General features: G+C 54.2%; 2 protein-coding genes across 4 annotated transcripts in view; one reads left to right on the forward strand and one right to left on the reverse strand.

The window, feature by feature from the left end:
• The window catches only part of GRAP (GRB2 related adaptor protein), a 36,207-nt gene extending 24,115 nt beyond the window's left edge, over positions 1 to 12,092 (forward strand). Inside the window, exons 4-5 of one of the 2 annotated variants that reach the window (XM_048866974.2) lie at positions 4,552 to 4,828; positions 9,173 to 12,092. In XM_048866974.2, the coding sequence (XP_048722931.1) occupies positions 4,552 to 4,828; positions 9,173 to 9,358 (463 nt within the window). In that variant the 3' untranslated portion in view covers positions 9,359 to 12,092. The remainder of the gene's footprint in view (positions 1 to 4,551; positions 4,829 to 9,172) is intronic. The other variant, XM_048866975.2, reaches the window with a different exon arrangement.
• Positions 12,093 to 13,319: 1,227 nt separating this feature from the next.
• SLC5A10 (solute carrier family 5 member 10) overlaps positions 13,320 to 21,357 on the reverse strand; it is an 81,205-nt gene continuing 73,167 nt past the window's right edge. For both annotated transcript variants that reach the window (XM_048866972.2, XM_048866971.2), the window contains 4 exons: positions 19,126 to 19,294; positions 16,373 to 16,588; positions 14,289 to 14,394; positions 13,320 to 13,559 (listed from right to left, as the gene is read on the reverse strand). In XM_048866972.2, coding sequence (XP_048722929.2) covers positions 13,366 to 13,559; positions 14,289 to 14,394; positions 16,373 to 16,588; positions 19,126 to 19,294 — 685 coding nt within the window. In that variant the 3' untranslated portion in view covers positions 13,320 to 13,365. The remainder of the gene's footprint in view (positions 13,560 to 14,288; positions 14,395 to 16,372; positions 16,589 to 19,125; positions 19,295 to 21,357) is intronic.

Consider the following 21,357-nt stretch of genomic DNA (forward strand, 5'->3'; position numbering starts at 1 on the left):
GACAACTCTGATTGCATCAGCAAACTCCAGCCTGGCTGGCACCGTCCCTGGGATTTTTGACAGCTGTCAGCATTAGCCCAACTCTGAACCCATGGAAGTCAAGGGTAAAACTCCCATTGTCTTCACTAAGAGCAGGGTTAGGCCAACACAAAGTGCTTTGGAAAAGCCCATCCTTCATGTTTGCAGCCCTGTATGCAGCAGGCATGGTTGTTGCACTCCAGGCGGTACACAGGGATTTGAGAGAAGCACTAGGTATAGCCCTCCATCCCGAACAGACGTCTTAAACCCTCTACGTGTCCATCCCCTAATCTCAAGAGCAGAGGATAGAAGTGACAGAGTGTAGGTGGCGAATGGGCAGGAGTTGCGTCATGGCCACTGGGCAGTTGAGGAGCTAAAGGAGTGCTCAAAGACGACACGGTCATTGTGGAGAAGCAAAACGAATTATTTGCCTCAGTCTTCACTGCAGAGGATGTGAGGGAGATTCCCACACCTGAGCCATTCTTTGTAGGTGACAAAATGGAGGAACTGTCCCGAATTGAGGTGTCAATACAGGAGATTTTGGGATAAATAGATAAATTAAACTGTAAAAAGTCACCAGGCCCAGATGGTATTCCCCCAAGCGTTCTGAAGGAACTCAAATGTGAAATTGCCCAACTATTAACTGTGGTATGTCGCCTATCGCTTAAATCAGCCTCTGAACCAGATGACAGGCAAATAGCTAATGTGATGCCGAGTTTTTTTTTTTTAAAAAAAAAAGGCTCTAGAGGCGATCCTGGCAATTACAGGCCAGTAGCAAGGGCCGGCGTTAGGGGGCAGCAAGCTGGGCAATTGCTTGGGGGCCCCGCGAAGCTACATTGCTCAGGCTTCGGCTTCAGCCCCAGGGGGTGGGGCCTGGAGCCCCGGGCTCCAGCTCCATGCAGTGGGGCTTCGGCGTTCTGTCCTGGGCCCCAGCGAGTCTAATGCTGGCCCTGCTTAGCGGACCCCCCACACCTGCTTGCAGCCCCCCCAAGGGGGTCGCGAACTCCTGCTTGAGAACCACGGCTCTAGACCCAGCTCTGTGCGTGTGTGCACCTGATATATTGAGTAATTGTGTCTGCACAGAACATGGCTTTGTTACCATTCCTTTGCCCTGCATTGCATTTAAAGTAGCTTTGACATACCTCTTGCTCTCCCTAAGGAAGGATTTTGCCATATGCGTCTCTGGGTTTTAACATTTCCTTCGCTCACAGTATTGTAACCTCAACAACACAACATGTCACACTAGCCCTTCCGCAGCCAACTCCACCCATCCCAACCCAGCCCGCCCTCCCCAAGGCTTCCTATTTATACTGACCCTGCTCATGCCACTCCCCTGCTGTGCTGAATATCTGCAGCAACTCCGGGCTCAGGCAGCTGTTAACTCTTTGCTGCCCCTTCCTTACAACTGGCCTCCAGCATTTCCCACAGCATGCCCAGACCCGCTAAGCCTCTCCGCCCCGAAGAGCCACTCCCTGTTCTAATTGTCACCGCTCAGTCACCAGCCTTGTTATTCCAGGGTTCAGCCTGCCCTGATCCCTGGGGACAATGCTGAGGAAGTCTGGGGGAGATTTTATATCCCCCTAAAACAAAGCCAGGACAAACAAGAGGGAGGGATTTCACAGCCAGCCTTAAGATTAGAGACGCATTTGGCTCCGGATCCAGATGTCCCATCGGTTCGGGTGTTCCGAGCGGGGCTTTGCTTTGTCCCACTGCAGCACTAGCAATCAAGGGATAAAGGATTTGGAGCTGGATTTTCAGGGGTGCTGGACACCCACAGGCGTAGCAGGAGCCCATAGGAGTTCTGAGCACACAGCACCTGTGTCCCTGAGCGTTTTAGGCCCTGGGTTTATCATCCCTCCTCCCCTGCCCCATGACCCCTAGCGCCCGCATGTATCTGGCATGCTAACCCTGAGAAGGGCTGAGGCTCAGTTCCACTAAAGCCCCTTTACAGCCCCCTGCCCAAGCCCCCTGCCGCGATGGTGCCCAACAGTTACAGGGCCACAACAGGGCCATCAGCTTAGGAGGCAGGCACATTGCATGATGGCTATTTTCTGCTTCCTAGGGTCCATGGGAAGCCAAGCACAAGTTAGAGCCACCCCAAAGCCAATCTAACCTACCACAGGGCCCCGACCCACCCCATGGTACCAGCAGCGTAAAGGCAGCTTAAAGCCCTCTTAACCCCCTGCCTTCTGGTCCTGCCTCATGGAGTAACTGAGAATCCAGGGGGGAGATTTTTACAGTCACAAAGGGCAGTTAGCACCCAGCCACCCCACGGCACATCCAGGCCACTCTCTGACTGTGTCTCTGGGCCCTGCCGTCATTACGGGAAAGGTAAGCAGGGCCAGCCACGCTCAGCTCCACGCCCCTGTGCCGAAAGCTTCCCTGTTCAGCAGGGCTGTAAAAGGGAGATGTGATCCCAGCTGCCCGGGAACGTCAGCCTCCCGGCACGGAAAGTCATTTCATAAAAAGACATTGTGTTGCCCATGGCATGCAGGTGGCTATTCTGTTTTATGGGCTTTAGACACCAGGGCAGGGTTCTGATCCGCAGCACAGATCCTGCGGAGTAACAGGGCTGTTCTTTTCTGACTTTCAGCTGCCGAGTCTGTATATAGTTTCTGGGAAGGTGCGTTCCTTTCTTCCCCTCCAATTCTTCAGTGCAACTGGCTGCTCCGAGGAGCGCTAGTCGTGGGCTAGGCCCTCATTGTGCTAGGTTCTGTACAAAGAGTACAAAAAGGCAGTCCCTGACCCAAGAGCCTCCAGTTTAAGTCTGAGACAACAGATGGACACAGACAGAGGTGGGAGCCCTAGGACACAATGAGACAATTCCCTTTGGGAATATGGTCACCCTACCACCCAGGGGAGCATATTACACCTGCACTCCATCAACTGCACCGTTCATGTCCTGGGGCAGTGCAAGGCGTCAGCTTGGATTTATAAAACGCTTTATGGTTTTTTTCTCCTGCACACCTGAGAGACCCGGAGCCCAGGTTCTGATCTCAGTTACACTGGTTTACATTGACTTAAGTGGAGTTACTCTGGGTTTATACTAGGTATGTACCTTAACTGTTTACTCCCTGGCTTTTAGAGGTTTAAGCATAGATCCACTTGGCCTTCTGAGACACTGATGATCAACGTTAACTCTGCCTTAATGGAGAGCAGAGAGTAGACAGACAGGTAAAGCCCAGTTCTGATCACTTATTGCTAACAACATCTATCAGCCCATCCGTAGTATTAATGCAAGTGTCTCTTCACAGCATAATAAAGCCAACACCGCATTATCCTGTGTTTTCCATTCCCCCTTAGCTGCATCAGCACACACAGCCCTGAGCAGACACTGGGCTCGTGTTGAAACAAAAACAAGTTTGTCCTAACTCAGGCAAATCAAGCTGTATGTTGCCACTTTCGAATACACCCCTCCTTTTATCCACAGACATGTTTAATCTCACTGGGCAGTTCTAGCCGACAGTGGGAAGTGAATATTTGCTGAGATTGCCATGCCCAGCACCTCACACAGCCGTCATTGGCCTGCAACGTCAATCAATAGCAATTAAGCATCAGGAATAATTATGAGCTGGGTGGGATAAAAGTGCCGATGCAACCCTTTTATCTATCAGCAACACCATCCATGTGTTTGTAACACACCTACCCTGATGTGTTATCTTTAGCCGCACTCTGCTTTACCACTACCAGGGTGTGTGGGAAACAAACCTGTTGCCCTGTAGTTCACAAGGAATATGGCCTTGTCTGCACCTCTGTGAAGTAGATACTGACCATTCCTCTGTTTGCAAGGGGAGATATTGGTTCATGCTAACAGAGCAGATTGCAATGGAAGGAATGGTCAGCAGAGGCAGCTGGGCACCACATCTGGGCTGTATTGCCTTCTCTGCTACTGACTCACTGAGAAGCCGTGGGCAAGCCACTTATGTTCATTCTGCCTCAGTTTCCTTATCCATTAAATAGCGAGAAAAATACTCCTCTACTCCTCGGGGTGTTGCAAGGCTTAAGTAATTAATTAACAGGTGCAAAGCGCCCGGCACGCCTCAGATGAAAAGGGCTGGTGAAGGGCAGGTTATTAGTTATTAGCATTGTGCAAGTGATGGGAAGAGTCAAATGCAGGCAGGACGCCAAGCGGGTGATGTGTAGCCCGTGTTTTGGAACGCACAGTTCCTCTCCATCAGGTTCGTAAATCAGCTTGCACACTTGGGCCTCGTTCTGCAGACACTTGGGCACACGCCCAGCGTCATGTGTGCGACTGGTCCCATCGTGGGTGTAAAGTTGAGCAGGGGTCCGCATGGGGGATTGAGGCCTTAGGGACTAGCTTGCAGAGCCATGTGTTCAGGAACCAGGGGGTTGGCTTTTGCAACACACAGGCCAGAAACAAAAGCTCAGATGCTATAGAATCAGATCCTGTCGGAGGGGCTGGATAAATCTCTCTACAGGCTGGTTCTGGGAGGAGAGGAGGGGAGTTGTGACACCCCTGCTTTAAAACCCACCTTTCAGAATAACAGCCTTCTTCTCTGAATGTGTCCACAGCTACGGGGAGCATGTCCAGCATTTCAAGGTACTCCGAGAGAGGAATGGCAAATATTTCCTCTGGGAAGAAAAGTTCAACTCCTTGAATGAGTTGGTGGATTTCTACAGAACCACAACCATCGCCAAAAAGCAACAGATCTTCCTGAGAGACGACGACCAGAACCATGAGGTACAGGGCTGTTCGGCTGTCCACACAGGTCACTCCAGGAGGGTTGCGAAAGAAGGAGAGGGCAGTGCCCAGCCCAGCATGTCCACTGCTCACCAGCCAAATCACAAGGCAAGGCCCCAGTGCAGCCACTTCACAATACACGTGGTATAATGGACACAGAGGGGACAGCCACAGGCTGTTAGAATTCTTTGAGGGGGTCAACCAGCATGTGGACAAGGGCAATCCAGTGGACACAGTGTACTTGGACTGTCCGCAAGCCTTTGACAAGGTCCCGCATCATAGGCTCTTATGCAGAGTAAGGAGCCATGGGATAAAAGGGGAGATCCTCTCATGGATCAGTAACTGGTTAAAAGACAGGAAACCAAAAGTAGAAATAAATGGTCAGTTTTCACAGTGAAGAGAGGTAAACAGTGGGCTTCCCCCAAGGATCTATCTGGGACCAGTGCTGGTCAACGTATTCATAAATGATCTGGAAAAGGGGGTAAACAGTGAGGTGGCAAAGCTTACACACAATACAAAATGATTCAAGATAGTGAAGCCCAAAGCTGACTGTGAAGAGTTACAAAGGGATCGCACCAAACTGGGTGAGTGGGCAACAGTGGCAGATGAAATTCAACCTTGATAAATGCAGAAGTAATGCACATAGGGAAACAGAATCCCAACTATCCATACACAAGGAGGGGATCTAAGTTAGCTGTTACCACTCCAGGAGGTCACGGTGGAGAGTTCTCTGAAAACATCTGCTCAAAGTGTGGTGGCACTCAAAAAAGCGAACGGTGTTAGGAACCCTTAGGAAAGGGATAGAAAATAAAACAGACAATATCATAATGCTACCATATAAATCCCTGGTACGCCCCCACCTTGAATACTGCATGCAGATCTGGTCACCCCAGCTCAAAAATGATACATTGGAATTGGAAAAAGTACAGAGAAGGGCTACAAAAATTATTAGGGGTATGGAACAGCTTCCATATGAGGAGAGATGAATAAGACGGGGACTTTTCAGCTTGGAAAAGAGATGACTAAGCCGGGATATGATAGAGATCGATAAAATCAGGGAGAAAGTGAATAAGGGAGTATTATTTATCCCTTCACATAACACAAGAACTAGAATTTCCTCAATGAAATGAATAGGCAGCAGGTTTAAAACAAACAAAAGGAAGTATTTCTTCACACAACGCACAGTCACCCTGTGGAACTCGTTTCCAGGAGGTGCTGTGAAGGCCAAAAGTGTAACTGGGTTCAAAAAAGAATTAGGTATGTTCAAGGAGGATAGGTCCACCAGTGGCAGTTAGCCAAGATGCTCAGGGGTGCAAACCCAAGCTCTGAGCGTCCCATAGCCTCTGACTGCCAGAAACTGGGTAAGGGCGACAGGAGATGGATCACTCGATAATTGCCCTGTTCTGTTCATTCCCTCTGAAGCATCTGGCACCAACCACTGTCGGCAAATAGGACACTGGGCTAGATGGACCATTGGTCTGACCCAGTGTGGCCATTCTTATGTCTATACTATAGTTACTCAAATGTACTTAACTCGAGTTAGATCACTCGACAGTGGCTAGCATGTGTCAGTGTTTCCACACAAGGTATTCACATGCGTTTTCTAGAGAGTCATCCGAGGGAGAACTGCAAACCGCATGCCTGCTAGGAAAACCACAGACTGGCATGTGAACCAGAGACTGGCGGACAATAGGGGCTTGATAGTTCAGCAGAGGTCAGTGCCATGAATCCTGGCAGCCATTCACACAAATGGCCAGTTACACTTCCACCCAGCTGCTGCTGCCTACAGGGTCCGGACACCCAATTCCCATTCATGTCAATGGGATTTAGGCATCTAACCCCTTTAGGTTGCTTTGAATATGTCAGCCATTATCATTAGCAGTTAGTACTTTGCCCTTTTCTAGTGTTGTCCACACAAAGCTCCCAAGGAGTAATGACTTCAGCCTCAGCACCACCTAAAGGGGGAAGGGAAGGGTCATTATCCCCATTTCATTGGCGGGGAAACTGAGGCACAGCAAGGGGAAGTGACTTGCACTGAGCAGTTCTGCAGCAGGGCCAAGAGCAGAACCCAGTCTCCTGGCCCCTTTGCTTTAACCACTACAGCGTGCTTCCTCTCTCATCGCCCAGCAGCACTGTGTCCGTTTCCCTCGGCACTGCTCCTCAGAAACACCCATCGTGCAGGTATTTCCATGGTAGCAGGATTTCCTGCAGAGACTGTAGACTCCTCCTAGCCCTTTGATGGCTGGCATTGCTGGTGATTGGCAGCACTGGAAGTCTGCAGCTAGAAAGGTTTCAGAGGAACAGCCGTGTTAGTCTGTATTCGCAAAAAGAAAAGGAGTACTTGTGGCACCTTAGAGACTAACCAATTTATTTGAGCATGAGCTTTCGTGAGCTACAGCTTAAACACACACACACACACACACACACACACACACACACACACACACGGAAAGGAGCTCCTGCTGTGCCGGCAGATTAATTAATGCAAAGAGCCTAGGTTGCAATAGTGACTTGCCCTAAGAACTGTCCTGGCAGATCTGGATTGCAGTCACACGCACACCAATCCACATGGGAACTCACAAGCTGTTTGCCCTGCACGAGATTAGGACATATTTGCACAGCTTTCACCAGCCTGGCACTTTCCACAAACAATCCCAATACCATGTGAGTGCTGGAAGAGCCATGAAACTTTCACTTCCTGTAAACAGACCAACTCATTGCTCATATGAAGGTCAGGGAGACCCACACGCTGCAGTGGTGGCCCAGCTGCTGGTTACCTTTGGCAAGGGCTTAGGCTAGCTGCTCTGACTCCCCTGCCGGAGGAGAGAAGTATGTCTACACTGCACCCTAAGCCTGGGCTCAGGTTTGAGCCCAAGCCCACACCTTCTGTCCACACACAAATCAGTCTGACTCGAATCAGCAAGCACTCAGGACCTGGGTGCTAGGACCATGCTGTGGGGGTGGGACAGAGCCTGAGTCCCACTGTGAGTTGGGTCAAGTCCTGTTGTTTTGCAGTGTAGACGCAGCTCAAGCCCCAGACACAAGTCAGAAGGTCTGTGCAGTGCAGAATGACTGCGTTAGCATGGCAGTGAGACCAGCTCCAGCAATTGTAACCCCAGGTTTATAGCGCAATGTGGCTGCTCAAGCATGGGCTAGGAAACACAGCAGCCACAAGCCTGGAGCCCACAGACCTGGGTTTACAATGCAGTGTAAATGTAAAGGAGCCAAACAGTAGCGAAGGAAAGAGGTTTGTGGAGTGAGGAGCTCAGCAGAAGGCTGAGCCTAGGGGCGTCTCAAGTGTTTGGTGGATCCTGGCCTTGCTCAGGCTGAACCCATTGCTGGGGGAGGGGTTCCTGCCTCTCTCTCCTCCACAAGCTCTAGGTGAGACAGTTTTGCATGCTGCCAGGTTTGCAGAGTCCTGGGTGTTCTGCCAGTCTCTCTCCTGCCACTCAGCTGCAAAGCCTGGCTCTGGGCCTGCAGCTTCTGTTGGGAAGCCAATCTCAGGAGCGCAGTGCAGCCCGAGACATGCAGAGCTGTCCTTAAACGTGCTGATGGCGGAGAAATGGAAGGCCTGCGGAAAACAAAGCAAACAGGAGAGGAAGCCTGAAAAGGGGCTGGATTCGGTCTATCCCTGGGCTAGCAGTAACAGCGCTAGCTGACGGCTAATGCACAGCGTGCCACTCAGGGCTGGGGTGGGAACCGGCAATGTACTCAGTCCACCACCAACCAGAACAGCAATCTGCAGAGGAGCGCTGGCCCTCGGTTCACTTTTATTGGGCACAGGCAGCTCTGCTTCCGGGGGGCATGACTTGTTTTGCCTCTGAAGGGGCAGATGGCCCGCAAGGGCCTCTAGGACGCTGCTCAGATAAAGCAAGGCCCCGGGCCCGTAAGGAAATGTGATGAAAGTCGATGGATTGTAAGTGGGCAGCTAATGTTGCAGGGATCTAGAGCCAGAGCGAGCAGATCTGAATGGCTGGGAACGTTCGGCTCAGGACGCAGACTTTGCGGCCCAATCCTGGATCTCCGGAGGCCCTTTTCCCTAAGGACACGCTGTGAAGAGAAGGGAGCAGATTCTCAGTAAATCAGCCTGAATCTTTGGCTTCGGAAGGGTTCTGCGGATTTACCCCAGCGGAGGCTAGGACCCCGCGTTGTCAGTCGGGGGAAAGAGGTGATGGTGGGTCGTGGACAGGTCCGTGTTTGGGCTCATCAGCCAGGGCACGGTCCCTTTAGCGAACGCTTTCAGACACTCGCCTCCATCCCTGCCCATTCGTTGCCGGGAGGCTCCCAGTGTCCCATGTGGGCGGACAGCATTCCCTCCCCGCACTAGTTACAGTACCTGCCCGTAATTCCCTGCAGCTGAGGGCAGAGGGGGGAAGCAGCATTTGCCTGTGTAGCTTTGATGCCTCTTCTGGCTTTCCCTCCTGACTCCTCTCTCGCTCGGTTTCACTGCAGGTGAAGAAGCCGAAGTTCGTCCAGGCTCAGTTTGACTTCTCCTCCCAAGATCCGTCCCAGCTGGCCTTCTACCGAGGGGACATCATCGAGGTCCTGGACTGCCCCGACCCCAACTGGTGGAGAGGGAAGATCTGTGGGCGCGTCGGCCTGTTTCCACGGAACTATGTCCACCATGTTCACATGTGACCTGCTAGCCAGTGGCTGCCGGGAACCCGGCGCCCCCTGGCTGCCCCTTACAAAATAAACTGCAATCCCCTTGCCCTGACGCCATAGAGCTTTTAGGGGACAAGTCACCAGAGCACCAAGGACCTTTCCCAGGCTTAAAGCCCTACTGGGGGATGCTGCACTGGACGGACCTGAGACCTCTGGGAACTGTGTGCTCCGGTGAAGCCCCGTGCGCCGCAGAAGCAGCCTGCATTAGGCACTTACGCACGGGGTGTTCAGTGCGACAGAAGAGGAGGCAACTGGTGGTGTATCCCTTCTTCTTCATCCTCCGTCTAGCTCCACTGCAAGCCCTTTGGGGCAGGGACCTTTGTCCTCACACCTTCCTGCTAAGTGCCAAGCACACAATAAACCATCATAATCCCACTGACTGAGCCTGCTCTCTGAGGGCAAGGCGTGTGGGGCTTGGCTTTTCCCAGCTCCTGGGCTTGTGAGCAGCCGGGTCAGGCAGCTGTCGAGCCAAGAGGATTAAGATTAACCCTTCCACCAAGTATTTCCAATGCGCGTTCCTTTGACTGCCTGCCTCCTTCTAGAATCAGCCCTTTTCCCTCCCCAGATCTCAGACAGGCAGGCGCAGGGCCAGGGGCTTTCCAGTGGGGGTTTCTCATACAGACGTGACCAACCGAGCACACTGACTTCTGTAGGTGGGCAAAGGTAGGCATGGTGCCACCATGCCCAACTTGCCCCAAACCTGCCCCTTGCCCAAACTTCCTCTCCATTCTAGAACACCAGGGCCCTCGACGCAGCTGTCCCGTCCCCATGGCGGGTCCCTGGGCATTCTCCCTGCATCCTGAAACTGCAGGGGGGTTTACAGAGGTTGCTCCCAGCTGCCGTTTCAGGAGACATATCTTTGAGCTTGGGCATCTCTCCCATCTTTCTCAGCCTGGAGCCACGAGGACCTGCTTGGATGCTCTCTGCACTGAAGTGATCCTGAGCAAACAGCGCGAGTGCAATCCACAGTGATTAACGAGGAGGCCGTGGGAGGGACCGCGCATTCCTGGCACCTTTAATAGGGCTTCACAAAACAATCAAAGAAGTCCTACGGTTTTTACGGCACCTGGTTACGAGCCGACTCTGACACGCTGCCAACTGTGTTCCATCGCTCACCCGGGGTGGAGTGATTGAATTCATTGTTTATGCAAATGTAGCTCTGTCCCACCCAGGGCTGGTGTCAGCCCATTATCAACGGATGGCACAATTCTGGGCCAGATCCCACCTTGCCAAAGCAGGTGTGATGCAGCTGAAGTCAGTGGAGTTACATCCTCACGCCAGCTGAGGATTTGACCCAATGATTAGAAACTGCACGTGGATTGTGTGTTGGGCGAGGGGGAGGGGAGGTTGTTTTGGCCACTTTTAAAAGCCAGTGTCACACTTGGGAATCTTGCCAAGTGGGAAGGAAGAGATTAAAACTCCATGCCCTTGCAGGCTGTCTCCCTGAGAAGAAATGGTGTATTTAAAAAGCAAAGACTGGTGAAACCTGTTAGAGAAGGGGGTCAGAGGCATAAGATGCCCTTTTTGTTCTCCTCCAACTCACCACAAGGGCTTCAGGGCTTGCTACAAGCTGCGAGCTCAGCGAGATGCTATTAATGGTCTAAACTTAAGGCTGTGGCCTGAACAAAGCATATAGCACCTTACAAATGCCTCTTATAGTTGAGGAGTCTAACACGTGCTACTTCTATACTTACCTGAGCCTCAGGGAAAAAGTGGCCACAAGAGTGGCCAGCAAACTGAGCTGAAGAAAGATAAGGGGTCAACCTGGAAATGCTTTCCGAAGAAACATGTAATGAATCTATGGAACTCACTGCTGCAGGATGTCATTCAGGCAAATGGTTTAACTGGCTTCAAAAGAGGATTAGCCACTTCTGTGAATAAGCAAAATGTTTCATAGCTAGGTTCAGAGCTTCCAAAGGGCACCATAAGTCCAAGTGTTTCAGAGCACCAGAGAAATTTTACCCCATGGGCACAAGTTTTACCCCATGGAACAGTCAGGTGCATTATGGGGGATCATCTTCTGCGGCATCAGGCTTTGGTCAATGCTGGCAGCAGGGGGCACCAGACAAAATAGGCTGCTGGTCCACGTCCGTTTGGCAATTTTCTGTTCGTCCGAACTCAGGCTGTAAACTGGCACTAGTGCCTTGGTCTTTCACTCAGACTTTGTGCGTTGCTGATCGACTGAAAACCAGAGGGTAGCCTGGGACTATAAGGCTACTTTATTCACGGGCACCTAAGTTAAAGGCTACTGAACTAATGTTTGCCTTGTCCTGAGTTGGCTGAAGAAGGCTTGAGGCAGGCCTCCTTAGCAACGAAGAACGACCACTGTGGTCCACATCTGAGCCAAACCTGCGGGCTGCCTCGGCTTGTCAGCTGCATGGACATCGTGACGGCACCGAGCTACTGAGCCACAGAACCCCCGACACAGCATCATGTGCTACCCTGTGAAATGTCATCTACCTTCCCGCTCCCCTCCAACTGGCTCCAAACCTGGCTAGGTTGTAAATTCCACGAGACCAGTCTGAACCCAGAACACGCAGTGGGCTCCTTGTTAATATCGGGGGTGCATTAGGGTGTCACGTTTTGACTACACCTTCAGGGGGAAGGAGAAGCCTCTTTTTAGCTTCTATTTCCAAACTACTATTCAATCAGCTTGATTTTTTATCTATAGCTTGTTTCCTGAGGTCATTAAAGAAAGTAAAGCAGATCTCTCTCTCCAGAGACAATGAGACCAGGTTAATGTGACGTGGTTGGCAAGGGAAACAAATCTCACCAATGTACCATGGTTCAATATCACCATGATTCAGATATTACCATCTTCTGTTAGCCTGTGTCATATCCAGGGAAATTGTGTATGCACACACACACACACCTGCTACTTCTATGATGACATCATCCCATTAGGCCAGAGCTTATTGGCTAATATTGCGTCACTCCCCAGAAGTACAGCCTCCAGAAAGGCGGTACTTCCAGGACTGATGTGAAACCCACCCAGATTTCAGTGCTAGAGCGACACAGTTCAATAATTCAGTGATCGTTTGCAAGCAACCAAGCAGATGGCATAGCCAAGGGATGCCCCAGGCACTGCGGATGGTCATGCAGATATAACTTCTAGTTGCAAACTGCATTTTAATTCAGAGTAAATAAAAAGTTATTCTGAGAAAACACAAGGCAGGGGGGTACACACAGAAGAGGGGTACACACCTGAGACTGGTTTCCATTTCCAATTTTAGGAAGGCCGTCTGGAGCTAGAAATACAGGCTAGACAGATGCTCCAGGGCTGACATAACAGTCTACTGTATGCATAAGAGAACTGCAGGACAGTTTTGTCCAAAGCTACTGCACCATGCAATGTCTTTGCCATAAGCTTCTTTAGAGTCAGTGGCTTAGATCTCAAACAATATTCAATGGAGAAACCAAAAATGGACAAGTCTGGAAAAGCCAACTTCAGCTTCTGACGGCACCCCGGTATGCACGCTGCTCCCATGCAGCTCTGCCAATGCACCTCAGTCCTGACCTGCAGTCCCCCTGCTTTTCCAGCCCTTGATCTTCCACAAATCTCTCCTCTCCCCCGAGCTGAAACACCCCCCAGCTATTCAATGCCTGGGCCCCTCCTGAGCACCGCCTCCCCTTGCCAGGGGGAACTGGGGAGAGCATCCGACACATTTCACCGAGGAGCTATGGCAAGCTTTATCTCACATCTATGGGGGGGAAAGAGGCCAGAGGGACCTGTTGTGCCAACCCTGGTACTCCGACCTTCTGGCCCACGAAAAACTTTGAGACAAGTCAAGCTGCTGCAAAACCCTCCAATGCCCAGAATGTAGGGGCATTAATCACACAGCTGTCTCCTTCCACCTTCCCTCACCCCATCCCTCCCCACTACACCTTCCTCCCCTTCCCCCTCACCCCTCCTCCCATCCCTCCCCGCCCCCTGGCCCTTCCCCCGACCATCTCCCCCACATGGCCTGGCTGGAGTCGGGTTAAGCGAAATAGGCATAGCAGAAGACATTGACACACATCAGGATGACAGCATTGATGCAGCAGATCCTTGCCCAGAAGGGGGCCTCTGTGGCGTCCCTCAGGGCCTTTGCTGGGGGTCCCTCAGCCTTCGCCCCCTGGGGACTGCGGAAGAAATCCATGCCGGGGCAGGTCCCTGGCGCCACCTCCTGGGAATCTGTCACAGATGGAGAGAGACTATGAGGGGGACAGAGTCATGGGGACCACCTACCCTGCACACGTCACATGGGCCAGGGTTGGCCAAAGAGAGCTTTGCCTGAGGATGCGCAGAGCAAGAGGGCCCCTGTTTCAAGGGGTGGGGGAGCAGGGCCAAGCAGCCAGTTTGGGAACTGGACCCAACCCCAAAGCAGAACCTGATCCCCAAACCCACGTGGCTCTGGTTGAAACAAACAAAGACCCCTCCCCCCCCCCCCCAGCACCCTGACCCCTCCCCAACCCCCTGAGCTGGGATTGGAACTTAGGACCGTCCTGGCTCCCAGCCCTGTGCTCAGAACATGCGGCAGGCCACAGCAGATTTCCAGGTCTAAAGGCAGGTCTGCAGCTGGGATTCCCAGGCTGAGGAGACATCCCGGCCGTAGCTGGGAGCGAACTAGCGTGCCAGAGCATAGCCACGACCGCACAAGCAGCGGGAGGGGCTAGCCGCTGGGCTACATCCCCATCCAGGACACTAGGCACGCACTCATGCCGGCCAGCCCCTCCCGCCACTCACACACCCACGCCTTGATGTTAGTGCCCAAGCACGATCAGATCTACATCCAGTATGTCTCCTTGAGGTGGAAATGACACCCCCAGCTCAAAGCGCAGCCCACCCCTTCGGCATTGGGTTCTTAGTCCCAGCATTGGGTCCATCCCAAGCTCTGGCCGGCCAATATCAGATCACACGTACCCTCCGTTCCTCTCCTGGGTGAGCGGGTCCCTGCTGATGCGCTGGCCATGGAGATCTCGGGAGGCAGGCACCCCCGGGAAATGGTCCACCAGGTGAGGTTCTTTATCTGGAACACAGAGCAGGAAGCTTAGAGGGGCCAGAGCAGCCAAGCCAGAGGAGAAGCGCAGCACAGCGAGAGGAGACGAGCCGAGTACCCACCCTCTGAACACCGGGCCCCTTTCAAGTGTCTCAAGTTGGGCATCTGAAAACGGAGGCCCCCAGCGTCACTAGCTGCTATGGCAAACTGAGGCTCTGAAGTCTGAGGCCTGATTCTCCTCCCCCGCAGAGGAGCCACCCCCGATTCCCCCCAGGGTGAGAGGAGGCCACACCTGAGGTCGCATGGCCTGTGTTATCTGAGCACCGAGACAGCGCTCTCCCCCCGCGGTGCGGCCACAGCTACCCTGCGGTCCCTCGACCTGGCCTGGCAGCACTCATGCCCTCCAGGCACGGCCCCACAGATGAGGGTTTGATCCTGGCCCCTGCGCTGGGTGCTACCCTGGTAAACCCAAAGAATCAGCTTGTTGTGGGGGGGTGTCCAGACCCGGGGAGCTAATGCAGCAGTGTCTGGGAAGCACCGTCTCACCTCACCCGCAGGGTGGGAATTGGAGGAGCCCAGTTATTCCTCTGAGGATGCCCAGCAAAGAGCCTGTAGTGAAGGACAGGAACAGCCCGTGCCCGGGGACATACCCAGTCCCCAAGGTGGGAGGTCACACAGCGATCTCCCCATGCTGCTCAGCCTGGCCAGTGTCTCTGCAGACAGTTCCCCTAGACACCTGTCAGATTCGAACCCCGCTCTGAACTCTCCAGGCCGGATCCTCAGCTGGGTGTAAATCAGGGTAGTTCCACCCCCTTCAGTGGAGCTACTCGGAGGGTCCACCAGCTGAGGCTCTGGCCCAGGGCCTGCGTGGGTCAGTGCAGAATAGTGTGAGCTCGGACAGCGGCCGGCGGGCAGGAGAGTCACTGGCCATGCCCACAGCCGGGGCAGGTCCTTGTGCTCCCTGCACCCCAAACTCCTGCATGCTGCAGGGCTCCCCTGAAATAAACCCCATGCTCTGACACCTACAACCATCTCCCTTTCCTCGCCCTGGCCCCAGACTAGGACAGCAGAACCAACACCCCAGCCCCTGGGGAAGTCCAGACCCAGAGCCTAGCTCCATGGCTGGAGCCTCTGTCTACAATGGGCTGACCACAAATGCCACTGCACTGGGGGAGGAGGGGAATTTCCATGTGCGTGTGGGTCCCTCCCCCCCATAGCATGTTCTGGGTGCGAGCTCATCACCCTTCCCTGCTCCGAAGCCCCATCCCCGCTTTCACGTGACATAACGTCCACCAGGCGTAGGGCAACGCCAACAAGCGGAACACAGCGGGTCGGTCTGGTGTCAGGATGCCTTCTGGCATGGGTGGAGCAGAGAGGACATGGAAGGCGGTTCCCCAGAGACAACTATTCTGTGCCTCTTGCTGGAGGATTTGGATAGGTCTCCCTGGCCCTTAGCTCAGTGATCACTGCCCTTGTTCCCATCCTGAGAAGGAGCCGCCTATCCCAAGGAGACACATCCCTTGCCGGACATGGGGGCTTCCCTGCACGAAGGAAGGATCCGCGTGCCTGGGCGCACATGCCGGGTGGATCTGAATGCCACAGCAGTGACTGTGCTCAACACTGCGCTCCTTTGTGTGGCTACCCAACCTCAATCCGGTCCAAGAGCAGAAGCTGAGCCCAGGGCTGCTTTACCTGTACGTCTGCCCATGGGCCATGGCTTTGGACTTTTGCTGCCAGCCATGTGCCATCAGGGCTTCGCGGAGGGAGGATGCGGGCTGTGTCTTTTCCCTGCGGGGGCAAGTGGAAATAGGAGACCTGCTCGCAGGACCTGCCTCCTGCCTGACGTGCCCACCTTGGCACCCCCGCCAGATTCCAACAACATCGGACTTGGCCTGTGCAGGAGGTTGCGAGGAGGGGCGGCCACCATGGCCTCTTGGCAGCAGGGAGGGAAACAAGGGGCAGGTCAAATGTCGCTTGATCCTCATCGGGGCCGGGCGACTTTACCCACCTGCGACTCGGCAGGGGGCCTGCTCAGCAAGCTGATCCCCACCACGGTGCCGGCAGTCAGAGCGCAGAGGAGGATGGCAAAGTGGAGGTAGTGAACGTCCTTCACGAGGGAGGGGCGCTCATCCGGGACGCCACAGCGGGGCGAAGGGTACGCAAACTCCAGTCCCATCCTGGCCAGGCCTAGCACCAGCCCCAGCATCAGGCCCCAGAAAGCTCCCTGCAACACAAAGACGTTCAGGGCGACGGCACCTCCCCCGGCGGGAATCCGTCACGTCCCTAGGGTGGGCGAGGGCTGAAGAACGCTCTCCTCTACTGAACTCCCTTCCTGGCTGAGCCGTGGCTGCAAGCTCACCTCTGTCAGCGAGCGCTTCCTACCGTGTCCGCAGCCTGGGTGACCCGACCAGGTCTTGTGGTTAAGGCCCTGGGGTGGGACTCGGGAGTTCTAGGTTCAAATCCCAGCTGTGCCATAGACTTCCCATGTGATAAGTCTCTTTCCGCATAGCCGGAGGTGCAGCTCAGCTTCCTGTACACACGTTAGCTTTGAATCGAGCTAGCACATTAAAAATAGCAGAGTAGCCACATGGGCCAGCTGCCAGAGTACACTCCTGTCTGGGGTCCTGGGTTACCATTCAAGTGGCTACGTTGCTATTTTTAGTGCAATGTCTTGATCAAAGCTAGCCCAGGCTCGTCTACCCAAGCTCAAAATTATACCTCCAGCCGCAGTGCAGACATATCTCCTCTCTTGCAGGTGCCCGTCTGTAAAACGAGGACAATGTCTCTTACTGTGCATATACAGCCCCTCCCACCAAGGGACCCGGATCATAGTTAGGTGATACAGTAGAACCTCAGAGTTACGAACACCAGAGTTATGAACTGACGAGTCAGCCACACACCTCATTTGGAACCAGAAGTACGCACAGCAGCAGGGACCAAAACAAAACAAAAACCAAGCAAATCCAGTGCCGTACTGCGTTAAATGTCAACGACCAAAAAAATGAAGGGAAAGTTTAAAACAAAGATTTGACAAGGTGAGGACACTGTTTCTGTGCTTGTTTCATTTAAATTGAGATGGTTAAAAGCAGCATTTTCCTTCTGCACAGTAACGTTTCAAAGCTGCATTAAGTCAATGTTCAGCTGTAAACTTTTGAAAGAACGTTTTGTCCAGCGTTACGAACAAATTCCATTCCCAAGCTGGTCGTAACTCTGAGGTTCTCCTGTACTGTAATACAAACGGTATTCTCTGGCCAGCCATAAGACCCTTTGCACAGGTTCTGCGTTGGCTGGGTTCTTTTCTTTCCAGGATGCTAACTAAAGAGAATGTAACAAACACGTATTTATGCAGTGGAAAGTCCCTCGTGTTGCAGTCTGCTGTTGGCTAGCGCAGTTGCCTGGCAGTTTTCTGTGACACTTTGCTTAAAACTTCCCAGGCCACAGTCGGGCAGCGTTGCATGTCAACACCTGGGCTCTGCTCACATGCCAGCTGCACATGACCCACCCACCAGTTCCTTGGGGAACCACCCGCTCGCTCTGTTCTCAAACGCAGGCAAGCACGATTTCAGTTCTTCTTTGCGGGACTGGGACTCGGTTCCTCAAACAAGACTCTTCAGAAATCCCTGACAGGGCCAGCAGCTAGAACCGGCCAGCCAGAACTGGACTGGCCACGTCCTCATGGATGAGCCTGACCCCAAAAGCCCTACCGAAGAAGCAACCAATGATCTTCAAGCCCTCAGGAGCACAGGAGTGTAAGGTTCCTGGGGCTGATCCTTGGCCTGAAGAGACTCAATGTGCTGCGTGCCCTGCCACACCTCCTCCACTTTCTAGTAGCCTCCTTACCACAAAGGGAAAACTGGGGGGGTCCCACTTGGTGGGAGGGTCACGGGACCATTTCACCAGCAGTCAGGTAAGACAACAACATGGTGAGACTTCGCTACAACTCACAAATCAATGCAGGGCCCCTCCAGCCAATCAACAGTCACATGACTAGCCCAATGCCCTGCAGGAAGGCTGGGGTCCAGAGGCTACCTGCACCCCTCTGTTTATTCCAGGTGCCCCTAATGAGAGACCCAGCTATACAGGCGTTTCCACCTCAGATGAGACCCCTGGCCCATCCAAACCAATCCTCTGCTTCCAGCAGTTACCAGCACCTGATTCTTCAGAGGAAGGTGAAACGTCCTCAGAATTCACAGGCCATCTGTGCAATGCTGTGGATGGGAAAAGGCTCCCTCCAGGAACGGTACTGCCGCCCTGCTGGCCATGTGCCCGCACGGGGAGTCTCAATGTGGAGACGATGCAGAGATGCAGCAAACAGATTTTCCCTTGTGACCTCGAACGGGGTCTGACCCCAGGCTTCCCCAAGGGGACGGCCGGCATGCACTGGAATAACAATGGTGAGCCAGGGTAACTGGAACCGCAGAGGCTAAGACAGGCCAGCACTCTACAAGAGACGCTCGAGCTCAGAGGCTTTCAACCTGCGGCCCGCGGACCGTTGGGGACCCACAGACTGTGTCGAAGATTTCCAAAGGGGTCTGCAGCGCCATTCGAAATGCTTCAGAGGTCTGCAAATGGAAGAAGGCTGCACAGCCCTGCTCCAGCTCCGCCAGAAGCAGCGGGGCCAACGCAGGAATCAGCAGGGGAGGTCGTCTGGCCTGTGATATGCAGGGGGGTCAGGCTAGGTGATCGCAATGGTCTCTTCCAGGTGTAACATCTGCGCGTTAAAAGGCCCCCTCCCTCCCCGCGAAATGGCAGAGAGCTTACCTGCTCGTTGGCTCGTCTCCAGAAAACTGCCAGGGCGAACACAGCCGTGATGGGCGGGGCGAGGCAGCTGGTCACAGACTGGATGTAGGCGTACAGCTGGCCGCTGTTGGAGCTCTGCAGGATGGGGATCCAGACCACGCTGACGGCGACCAGAACCACTGTGACGATCCTGCAAGAGGCAGCAATGCCACGTGTGAAGAAACGGCCGTGCTGCCAGCTGCAGAGAGGAGGAAGAGCTGTCCCCAGCGGGTGGCATGTAACATGCTCCTGCAGGAATGCACGTGTGAAGCCCGCCCAGTGCATGCAATACACACAAGGTACAGGCATGAGCTTAGCATACAGCCCACATAAGGTACTAGGGGGGCACTTGTCTATGGTGCCCACGGCATAGGGTTTAAGGCCAGAAGGGACCAGTCCAGGGGCGCCAGAACAGAGGGGGCCCACCCAACCCAGCTAAGAATGGCCCAGGGAGCCCAGGCAGCTATGGGGAGCCATGGACCCTCCACCTGCCCAGGGTGGGGGGCTCTGAGAGCAGCCCCCACCCTGTGTCCCCGCCTCCCAGTCCCCCCGTCCAGGGCAGGTGGAGGGTCTGCAGCTCCCCACAGCTGCCCACACAGATCTTACCCCAACCCAACTCCGGCTTCTGGCTAGCCCTTGGGGCCTTGGGGAAGGGTGAGGCCTCATGCTCCCCCATTAGGAAGAGTCTGTGGCCCCTGGACCAGTCGATCACACACCGGGGTAGACGCACACTGAAGTTCAAAGCACAAGGCCAGCCGGGCCTTTACTGATTCCAGACACCAGAGTGGACTGTGGCTTTCTCCAGCGCTAGGTATTTCAGTTGCAACTGGGAGGATCAGTGGATTGTACTGCAGCCCTTCTGTGCTGGGTGCGGCTGGCACAGCTCAGACAAACCGTTCGAAATGCCAGGCACGGGCGCCAGGGTTCCCAGTGTCTGAGGTTCGGGGCTGGGACCCCTGCAGGGCAATGCAGAGCACGGAGCCGCACCCCTAAGCCAGACATGGAGAAAAGACGCTCAGGGTTCGTTTTCTTCTTGCCTCTCACTGAAACAATAGGGGGCCTTGGCACCCGAGGCGAAGCAGCCTGCTGGCTCCAGTCGGGCGCGCCTAGGGCTGCAGCTGTTTCACTTCCGTGAGTCCCAGCTCCACCGCTGCCTCTCCGCCCCCTGCCCCGAGAGACACCCTGCTCCCGCACTGCGCCTGGCAGACATGCAACTACACCTCCTTGGCGGGACACAGCTGCGGGCTGGACACCGGCCACTCCTGAGGGTCCCCTGCTCTCCTGGCTACCCGGCTGCGACGTATCCCCAGCCTGCCAGGGCAGCTGCGTCCTCGGCCCCGGCTCCTGGGCCTAACAACGAACACTGCCCCGAGCCCGATCCCTTTGCAGGAAGAGAGCGACAAAACTCACTCACTCCATACAGTGTTGTGTGCTCCAAGGGGCACTGAACACTAACCTGGAGCGGATCCAGGGTCAGAGTGCATCAGAGTCTGTCTAAACACTGCGCGAAACCTGGACCGCGATCTGCGTAACACCCGCTCTGAGCACGGTACCGGGGACAGGAGCCGCTCAGTGCGCTAATGACAGTCATATTTCACGGCCGACGACTTTGTCACCAGTGCAGACCTGCTGCTGCTCATGGAGCATGCCACCCTGTGTCCCTGCCGCTCCCAAAGCAGCCGGCAAGTCCATGCTGAAGTCGCCTTGGAGGTACCCAAACCCCTCCCAACAACAGGCCGGCTTACCAAGCACTCTGACCTTGCGTCCCCAGCTGCAGGGTGCTGCATGTCAGGGAGAGCGTTGAGGCCTGCAGGGCTGGGATTGCTTTTATTTATATCCCAGCCAAAATGCCCTCCGTTTAATTATAATAATCACAAGGCCCTTCCTTCTGGGTCAGATGCTTTGGAAAGCAGGCCTCTCAGACGGCGTGAGATCCAAACCAAGCCCACGCCCGCCCTCAGCCTCTTCTAGACGGACTCCGGCCAGCCCAAAGAAACGAGTCCGTAAGGGAAGCGTGAGCATTTCTTCGGCACAGGATTGGAGCCACAGGGCTTGCTGGGATGCGCCCAGACACCTGCTGTCGTGGTCTGGCCTTGCGTCCTAAAGCAAATGCACGCCTCATTGGGGAGAAGGCTTTTTCACTTGCAGCGATATGCGCGGTTTGTGGCTAGTTCTCTCACGTCCGTGTGGCACCCTGGCTTTGGGGTGCGGTCA

This window comes from Caretta caretta, chromosome 10 (assembly GCF_965140235.1).
Source record: "Caretta caretta isolate rCarCar2 chromosome 10, rCarCar1.hap1, whole genome shotgun sequence".
Classification (NCBI taxonomy): domain Eukaryota; kingdom Metazoa; phylum Chordata; order Testudines; family Cheloniidae; genus Caretta; species Caretta caretta.